Here is a 10365-nt window from a genome sequence, read left to right as displayed (position 1 = left end):
CATCAACCCGGAAGTCGCCATTTTGGAGATAAAGCAGTAGGTCTACAAACAGCACGCAGACAAGAAAATCCTGAACTTTGAGACAAAATGGAGAACTATTGCCGTGTTTTTGGCTGTACCAATCGGTCAAACAGTGAGACATATTTGGAGTTTTATAGATTGCCAAAAATCATAACAAATCAGGGAGAACAATCTCACATGTTATCAGAGGAAAGGAGGTGCTTGTGGCTAACAAAGCTAAATCAAGATCTATGAGGCAAAAATCTGGACAACATCCGAATATTGCAGCAACACATCATCAGTAGGATGAAAACTAACCTGCAGTGGTGAGTAGTGCAAAAGGATGATGAAGTAAACATGTGATTATCTTTTCCAGTATTTACATTAACGAGTGTGCGTAGATGTACATTTAAATTAAATAATATTCGTGTATGTACATTCACAGTTACAATTTAGTTCCAGGGTTATTTCACAGCAACAGGTCTGACACTCTTTGACTGTTTAGTGTTCATTAGAGTGACAGCCTGGGGGAAGAAACTGTTCTTAAGACGGGTTGTTTTGCCGTTGAATTTTGATATGAATTATATTATTATCAACACACTAATAAATTAGTTAAGAGCTGCTGCAAACAACAATTTACTTCCCTGATAAGAAATGGGCTGAACAAATTTGGATGTTGTCCAGATTTTTGCCTCGTAGATCCTGGTTTAGCTTTGTTAGCCACAAGCGCCTCCTCTCCTCTGATAACATGCAAGATTGTTCTCCCTGATTTGTTATGATTTTTGGCAATCTATAAAACTCCAAATGTGTCTCACTGTTTGACCAATTGGTACAGCCAAAAACACGGCATTCCGTCTCGAAATTCTGGATTTTCCTGTATGCGTGCCGTTTGTAGACCTACTGCTTCTCTCCAAAATGGCGACTTCAGGTTTTATGACGCGATGGATGACGCGCCGTGAAAGTTCTCTATAAAAACTTAATTTATGAGCTGAAAATGTTGTTGTTGTCCTCATGATCAACAAGTTACAAGATGTCAACGTAGATTACAACTTCTTTTTAGCAGATATGACAGAGATGGGCAACTTTGATCCCAGTTGGTCGCCACACAAAAATGTGATTGACTATTCTGAGACCTTGGGCCACAATATCAGAAAATGATCTCATTAGTTAGAATAATGACAAATCTGAAGATTAAATGGGGGACAATAAAGTGTTTATTTAATTTTTGTGGTTGTTTTGTAGAAATATTTTCTCATTTTGCGTGTTTCCTGTTTTGGTTTTGTACAATTGTTTGTCATTCTGTGTATTTTCGTTGTTGTTTTCGATGGTTTTCTTTATTTTTCTGTTTTTTCAGTTGTTTTGTATAATTTTGTTCTTGTTTTGTGTATTGTTGTTTTCATTTTGTATATGTTTCCCATTTCTGTGCGTTTGTGTTTATTTTGTGCATTTCTGTTGACATTTTGTGGCTTTGAGTCATTTTTGTTTTTGTTTTGTTTATTTTTATTTTTGCATGTTTTTTTTTCTAATTTTGTGTGATTCTTGCATTTCTGTTGTCATTTTTTAATTTAATTAATTTAAGAATAACCTGGAAATGTTCCTAGTTCCTTTCTATGCTATTCTTTGGACAAATTCACTACAAGAAAGCATAAAAAACAAGAAAATATAGTATTTTCTTGTAATTTATTGAAACAAGATTTTTTTTTTATGCTGTAGAGGCCATTTGATCAAACATTTGACAATGGCAAATTGACTTGATTTATATAACGCTTTTAAGTCTACACTAAAGTAGTCCCAAAGCACTTTATAATATCAACTTATTCACACACCAATGGGACTGAGCTGCCATGCAATACGTTGGTCAACCACTGGGAGCAACTTAGGGTTTAGTGCCAAGTACACATAGATGTATAGACTGGGATCGGGTTGCATGGTATTTCTAAAAAAAACAATTCCACTTTAAAATGATTAATTGTTTTGAATATGTAGATTAAGCCTTAACGCTGATATCTGGAGTGTCTGAGAAACGTCTCGATGTCCCGCCCTTAACAGTCTCACTTCCTCCCCTGTCTCTGCAATCTAACAGAAGCCACGCCTCTACTTTTCTGCATGCGCATCGTGGAACATAACAAGGTCGCATGGGGTCGCATTGATATAGGTCTTTGGTTTAGATAAGAGCCAAAATCATATTTACCTGTTTGCTGTTGTGATGCGCGGCCTTGTTTCCGTGCACAGTTGTGCCTTCTAGGGCTGGGATAAACGATTCTTTTTTAAACGATTCATCTAGCGAATATTTTTTCGATGCACCGATTAATGTAACGATTTATTTTTCCGGTTCAATTTGATTCGACTTGATTCTATTATCTCTCCATTAATTGACTAAAAATAAGGTTTACATGTTGATTTACATCTGAAATAAAATAAAAAAAACACGAATTCCTTAACATTGCAAAATGTTTATTGCTCTTCAACTCAAAATTTCAAAATAAAGTTCAGTAAGAATAGAAAAGTATTAAATAATAAATTCAGAGTTAGAGGTAGCATTCATTAAAAAGTAAAAAGGCAGTGGGAGCCGGTCTGTCATGGTGTCCTTTCTGAATTAACAGATTTTAATATTTATGTTGAAAACACATAGGCCTAGTTTACTGAAAAAAGTGCATCTTTTAATTCTTCATTCACGTGAAAATAACAACTTAAAGTAATACACTCTGCCACTCACTTTTAAACTCAAAATTCCAAACGCTAATTCAGAAAGTGCTTTTCCAATAAAAAATAAGAGAGAGAAATTGGAAAATTAACATAAATATGGGGGTTTTATGTTAATTTAGAGTTAACTAGTACAGTGCCCGTCGGAAGTGTGCATTTATGTGGGAGCATCAGGGGTATATTTGCGGGTGCAAAATGTGGGTGCAATTTTCCTGGTTTAATTCTATGGGATATGAGCATGATAAATGTGTTTGTTGTGTTTTTTTTTGTTTTTGTTTTTTTACTCACTTTTATATTTTTTTGTTTGGTGTATTTTTCTGTATTGTATGTTTTTTGGAGTCATTATGTGTATTTTTTGTATCTTTCTGTTGTGTTTTCGTGCATTATTTGTATAATTATTGAACACGTTGACCGAGTTTCAAGTCGAACTGGCCCGGCGTCCGGGAGATATTTGACACACACACACACACACACACACACGCACACACACACACACACACACACACACACACACACACACACACACACACACACACACACACACACACACACACACACACACAGAGAGAGAGAGAGACCTCCCTTGAATTATAGTGTGTGTGTATATATATATATATATATATATATATATATAATGATGTAAATTATCTTGATTAGAACATGAACTGAAAATACAAGGGTCAGTCTTGGTCTCACACTAGGGGGGAGATTATACGAAATGAAGAAAACAATAGAAATAAATATATTCAGGAGCCACCAAATACTGTTTTATTCCACTTATTTATAAAATCCGATTCTTTAAAATGTGTTATTACTCGTTCATTGCATCATTATGAATGTGTTTTTTTACGCTTGGCTCGGTGCGTCTGCTGCTGATGATGTCACGGAGGGCGTTTCCTCCTTGTCCCGTTGACGCGGTGCCGTCCGGTCAAACCCGGAATAAAGGACGCCGCCATGTTTTCACTTTTAGCGTAGCGATACAAGAGTTGTGTCTACAGAGGAGTGAGTCAAAGAAAGAACCGAAACGGACTAAAAGTCCCAGAGTTTTATGATTTCCTTTTATGGCTGCAACACGTGAAGCATCGCCAAACAGAGTCAATCGCAGACAAAAGGTGTGTGTTTACTGTTATCACTACTACTGCCTCGTCCCTGTACCTACAGTGCGTTTGTGTTTGTTTCATTAACAGTAAACAACGACCAACATACTGTGGAGGCTGATAGAGGAGCAGACATGACGTTTAAAGCCATTTTTACAGCGCTGTCCCGCTCCCAACTCCCCACTTCCCGGAGCCGTGGACCAGGTTTCCTCGCTGCTCTCTCTCCCCGCTCTACGGCGGGGTTGGGGTCCCCTCACCCCCGGGGGGTAATTCATCAAAGTGTTCTAGGTAGAGCCAGGCTTATGGTTTAAACCTGGTTCAGCTAAGTTGTCCGTGACCACCATTTCATCAAACTCTTCTCAGCTTCAGTCACCCCAGCTGAGCCAATCAGCTGACAGTGTTTAATTTAAGTGCACGTCCTCCTAAAACCATAATAATAGAGTGACGGCGCATGCACTGCAGCTTTTACGATGAATGAGAAGCCAATAGAAACCAATGCTTAGACCGACAGGACGTGACGTCATCTGTTACTGAGCAGTGAAAATAATTAATGGACACGTTAAAACAAACCAAAAAAAGGACAGACTGTGGTTTGAACATTTTAAAAGTAGTAAAGGGTTAAGGAAGGTGTTATTTAGTCAATTTATCATAGCAAACGACTGATCATGTGATCACACACTGATCTTGTGCGTTTGATAAGTTTTTAACACGTAAGCGTTTAATAAAAAGATGATGTAACTCACAATTAAATAATATGTAATTTATGAGACTTGTGAGTGTTTGATTAATAGTTTGTTGAACTCAGTTCTAAATGAACAGCAGCGGTTACATCTAACACTGTAGACGCTGCAGGTGAGCTGTGCACGGTATGTGTGTGCACTGCACACAATGATGACGTGGTTTCATGCGAGTGCGTCTGCAGCTTAAGCCAAGCCTGCTGCTTTAACCTGGTCTAGAGCAGGTTTGACCCACGGACTGTGTTACTATGGTAATCAAGGTATTTTCTCGTTGATGAAACGGCCGTTCCAGTTAGAACCTGGCTTAACGGAGCTGGACACTTAGGTTTAACCTGGACTTAACCCTGGGCTGGGTTTGATGAAATACCCCCCTGGCGTGACTGTTGACTGGAGCAGTCGACAGTCCGCTCGATATACTTATATACTTTGTTTACGAGTTACCTATGTTTATATTATTTATATTTGAAAACGTTGTTTTAATGTTTGTGTCCAACAAAACACACATAGTTAGGTACAGTGGGTAAGTAATAATCCAGAAATAAATTAAATTTTAAGATGCTTAAAAAACAAAACATTTTTCTTTGACCGGAATATAAACAAGGGCTTTTTAATGCTCATTTGAAACAACAACAACACGCAGCCACACCCCCTAGCGGCAGGGCGACCAATCGCCTAGCGAGGCGTTCCCTCCACGCAGAAAAAGCCAACTTCCGCGTCACGTTGACGACATGCCCCATGCGTAGGTCCTGACGCTGAACCTTAAACCAGGCTTTACGAGCAACAGCTACCTTCGACGAATGAGTGCGTGCGTGCCTTCGCTTCCTTACTCTGAGGAGCCACTCGCGTTAGTTATTCTCCCGCACCGCCATTTTTATTTTGGTCAGACGACGCATCGGCGCGCGCATTTTGCGTCGACGTCATCTATGATGCGACGCGTTATCCCGGCTCTATCACATTAACTTTGATTATCTCAAAAACACGTATTCGAAGCCTATTGGCTGGGTGCACTCGGCGATTGTTTCCATTTGTATAGAGGTCTATAAGATGGAGGAGGGACTTATATACATTAATGTATATGAATGACCACCGGCAGTAGACCATAGCAAAAGACTGGTTAGGTATTTTTTTTGCATTTCAAAAGAATCATACATAAACATAGATTTCTCAGAAACTCTGGATATCAGCTTTCAAGAACCAATGTTTGAGACACAGTTAGGGGTTGAGGAGGGTCCACTGTTCCACAAATTAAAACTCATATGGAATTATGGAGAGGGTACTAATGAAGAGGGGGTACACATGATTTCACAAAAATACAAAGGGGGTACATGAGACACAAAAGATTGGGAAACACTGATATAGGGGAATTAAAAAAATCAACTTGTATTGGTTAATTTGAATTACATCTACAACTGAGGTCTGAATTTAACGTGAAATAACTTGTCTGCCTTTACTTTTCAGTTAGTATCGGATGATTGTAATGGATTCAATGTGAATGTTTCTCTGTTTGTTGTTTGCAGACTTATTTGTCAGCTTTCTTTCAGCAGGAAGATCACTACCTGCAGCATCGATGTCCTCTTCATCAGTCATGAGGACAGATGTCACCGTTCATCGCCTCACTAAAAACGTCACGCTCTATGTCAACAAACGCGTGCCTCCACCTCCAGCCATGGGAGAGAAGGTCCCATTCCTGGAGGAGCACAAACCTCTGATGCTCATGTTACCTTGGCTGGGTGCCAGTCCTAAAGCCATGAGCAAATACTGTGAGATTTACTTTCGCACTGGCTTTGACGTGCTCGTTGTGGAGAGTGAGGTATGGGAACGTTGGTGGGTTTATTTGACCTCATCTGCTCTTTTTCTGACAAGATAACAATAATTATAATAATGCATCAATTTTATATAGCTGCTTTACATAAGACAAACCCATAAAGAAAAATGAAGAAAGAAAGAAATAATAATGAAACTAAAAGAAAGGTTAAGGAAAAGCCAGTTTGAACTACTGGGTTTAGATGATGAAACCAGAGCCTAGATCTGACATAGACTTGTAACCATTAACTTGTAGAAGTGTCATGAGTCTCCTGACCTGACCTTCATGACATCAAAGAAGACGACTTCTACAAGCAGCAGAACTGCTGTTAATGATTGTTGATAATAGTGGACAAAGTAAAGAAGCCAGAGAAGGATTTAAGATATATATTTTTAACTCATTTATTTATGTGCTGTTATTAGCTACAGGAAATGCTTGACAACATTCCACGGATTCAGTTTGATTTTGTTTATTGTAGACCGCCTCGTGTACTTTTCAGAGTGAAAAGTTAAATATTTGTTTTTTAAGGACACCCAATTACTCCTCCACATGAGGAGCGATGGAGGTGGAATTTCTGCTACAGAAAATTAAATAATGAATGATACATTCCTATTAAACAACCATAAATGCAAAGTTTGAAATGTCACTGCTGCCGTATCTGCGGCACAATAATGTGATGGATATTAAAACGTAGTAATATTAGTAGGTTGCAAAGAGGTGGAAAGTTTTCTATGTATTTCCACAGGAAGTTAAAACTGCTGGAGAGGATTTTTCTTTTCTTTTTTTTTTTTTATCAGATGAAGACAAACTGTAGGCATCATACTGTAGATCAATCAATAGCTTCAATGTCATTGAAATTAAAATTTAAAATTAAAGCTTTAAAGTTTGTTTTGATCTCCACTATAAACTTTGGTGCATTGCATTGTGGGATGTGGAGTCCCTTAAACAGATATATAGAAGTGTTTTTACTGAGCTAATATTAAGCTCATGCAAGGATAATGCTCTGCTAATGTTATTGCTAAGCTAATATTAATGTTATGCTAATGCTAAACTAATGTTAATGCTTTTCTAATGCTAAGTGAATGCTAATGCTATTGTTAAGTTAATGTTAAGCTAATACTAAGGTAATGTTAATGCTAAGCTAATGCTAAGGTGTTTCAACTTGTTTCAATGTCTTTATTTTCTTTAGTTAAGTTTTTCTGCAACTTTTTGAGCTCATTTCAACTTTCAATGCTTTTCCAACATTTTATAGCCTATTTCTACGTTTTTCAACCCATTTCAACATTTTTCATCATATCTTCTGCATTATTTCATAGCAGGTTCAGCCGTAAATGTCAGCACATGCATCCTCACTTGTATTTTCTTCAGAAAATGCATTTTCTAGGTAATTAATCCAGTTAATCTCTTTGAATTTCCTTGAATTCCCATGTAAAGTTTCCCAACTTTGATAATTCTCGAGATTTTGCGTCACTAATAGTAGCACAAGGGGTTTGATTTATGTGTGAGAAACTAATTGATGTTCTCTGTTGTGTCGCACAAGGTCCAGGAGTTCCTGTGGCCACGCTGGGGTCTGGACAACGGAAAACGTCTGATGGACATGCTCCACAGTGAACCCTTAGTGTCCCGCCCCCTGCTCGTCCATGCCTTCTCCATTGGCGGCTACACGTTCTCCAACTTACTGATGCTAATGTCTGAGGACGCGCAGAAATACCAGGAGCTCAACAAGAGGATCAAAGGCCAAGTGTTCGACAGCCTGGTGCTGGGCTCTGTGGACAGGATGACCACAGGTAACACATGCTAACACAGGGGTGTCAAACTCATTTTAGTTCAAGGGCCGTATACGGAGCAGTTTGATCACAAGCAGGCCGCAGGTTTTAGGTGGGAAAATGAACAATTTCTATTGGGGCGCCGATTGCAAAGTTGCACATGCAAAAATAAAACTTTTTGCAACATTTAACAACAAACCAGATTTACAGCAATATTTGTGACAAATGTTAAATCTAAATTTAAATTCTAAATCTTAAATGAAATCTTAAATCTAAAGTGCCAAAAAAAAAAAGCTCATTGATTTAATGTGCCAAAGTTTGCACTTTCAGTTACAGTATAAATATATAATATATATAAAACATAAAGTATGGAAGACATCAACAATATCCAAGCAATAAGTGACAGATACTTAAATGTCCTGTGATTTTTTCTTTTTTTTTCTTTGTTTTTATCCAATTTTTTTTTTTTTTTTTTTTTTATTTTGGGGAGATTTTGTAGAATCATTTGAGAAAAATTGCAAGATTTTGGAAAAAATATAGTTTTCAACAACAATTGGCAACTTCATTATTTGGTAAGACTCTAAATGGCTTCTAACTATGGCTGGGAGATATGGAGCAAAACAATATTGTCAATATTCTTTCTCAAAATAAAGATATACGATATGAATCGCAATATTTTTAACTGAATGAAGTCATATCAGAAAGACTATTCTGGTTTAAATTTGCTGTTTCAAAATGTCACACAGGCACATTTATTAAAAAACCCAAAGTCATGACAAATATAAGGGGATTCAATTGGTAGTTATGTATATATATTTTTTATACAGGTTTTTTTTCTTAATTTTGTTTTCCAAACTCGGGGGCACACCCGACCGACATATGTAAAAATTGAACGTCTCAATTTTTTTTTTCAAACTGGCAATAAATGATATAAATCTCAATATTTTTAACTCAATAAAGTCTTGCCAAATTGAAAAAATGGAAAAAAAGACAGAAGAGAAAAAAATATTACCAGAGAGAGGGAAAAAAAATTAAACAAAAATACCAAAGAGAAAAAAAAAAAAAAAAAAAGAATAACAAAAAGGGAAAAAAGTTTTACCAGAAATTAAATTTGCTGATGCAAAATGTCACTCAGTCACATTTATTTTAGTAAACAGCTGCACAAAATGTGCCACTTTGGGCTTTTTCTCCTCTTAGGGACAGCACATGTGAGTGAGTTCTGTAGTGTGGCTTGTTTAGATGATGGTCTAGGTTTGAAATCCATCTGAGATTTACATATTGTGAGAAGTCGAGAAAAAACAACCCCTAAAATTAGTATTTTAATACAAAATAATCTATAAAATAAAAGTATGCTGTTATAAGCGATATTGTAATTTTCAATATCTGCAAAATAGAATAGAATAGAATAGATCTTTTATCTTGAAATATCACCCAGCCCTACTCCTAACTAAGTTTGGTTTCCTTCTGCTCAGGTCTTGGAAAGACTTTATTTCCACGTTTGGCGAAGCTGGTGAAATTCTTAAGCTCTGTTTATTTCCGTCTGTTTCCACGGCAAACCTTGGACTACTTTAACGCGGCCGTCAACATATTCTGGAACACGCCCGTCAAGGCTCCGGCGCTCTTCTTCTCCTGCGACAACGACGAGCTCAGCGATGCTCAAACACTGGATAAACTGATAGCCCACTGGCGTGGAAGTGGAATAGACGTCGTGTGCCAGAAGTGGCTGACGTCCACACACGCAGGTCATTTAAGACGATATCCACAGGAGTACGTGAGCACTCTGAGCAGATTCATCCACTCACTACCACTGGCTCCTCTAAAGGCTAAGTTATAAAATAGTATTAACTATTTACCTTAACTGTTTTATTAATAAAACATTTGTTTGGGTCATTCTCATGAAACCAATACAATACCATGTCTGTATGAATAAATAAATGAATAATTTTTGTATTTTATTGCATATTCTGCTTAAATTCTCATTACCGCAACTTGTCCAGTTGTAACTGAATGTACGTATGTTAGGTTGTAGTTTAAACAGAGTAAATTGAAAACACTCTGGGAAAAAATAATATGATCTGCACTAGATGTTTCCCAATCACAGAAAAAGTATGAACTGATTATTCATGTATATTAATTATTTAAATATTATGGAAAATGTGAGTTTCTCTGACTGATGTTCTCATCCTCTGCAACATTTTTGAAGGACTGTTTAAAAACACACAAATAATTTTAATGAAGTTTGATTTTGTATGAATCAA

At 37.1% G+C, this 10365-nt stretch overlaps 1 protein-coding gene across 3 annotated transcripts in view; it reads left to right on the top strand.

Moving 5' to 3' along the window:
* Positions 1 to 10365, top strand: part of LOC114465374 (uncharacterized) — an 11149-nt gene extending 784 nt beyond the window's left edge. Inside the window, exons 1-5 of one of the 3 annotated variants that reach the window (XM_028450350.1) lie at positions 3585 to 3815; positions 3891 to 4088; positions 6079 to 6347; positions 7882 to 8128; positions 9580 to 10365. In XM_028450350.1, the coding sequence (XP_028306151.1) occupies positions 3935 to 4088; positions 6079 to 6347; positions 7882 to 8128; positions 9580 to 9941 (1032 nt within the window). In that variant the 5' untranslated portion in view covers positions 3585 to 3815; positions 3891 to 3934 and the 3' untranslated portion in view covers positions 9942 to 10365. Of the gene's footprint in view, positions 1 to 3584; positions 3816 to 3890; positions 4089 to 6054; positions 6348 to 7881; positions 8129 to 9579 lie in introns of those variants that run through there. The other 2 variants (XM_028450349.1, XM_028450351.1) reach the window with 2 other exon arrangements.

The sequence above is a fragment of the Gouania willdenowi genome, chromosome 6 (genome assembly GCF_900634775.1).
Source record: "Gouania willdenowi chromosome 6, fGouWil2.1, whole genome shotgun sequence".
Lineage (NCBI taxonomy): Eukaryota > Metazoa > Chordata > Actinopteri > Blenniiformes > Gobiesocidae > Gouania > Gouania willdenowi.
Note: the sequence above shows the minus strand (reverse complement) of the source record. Positions and strands in the feature narration are given on the sequence as shown.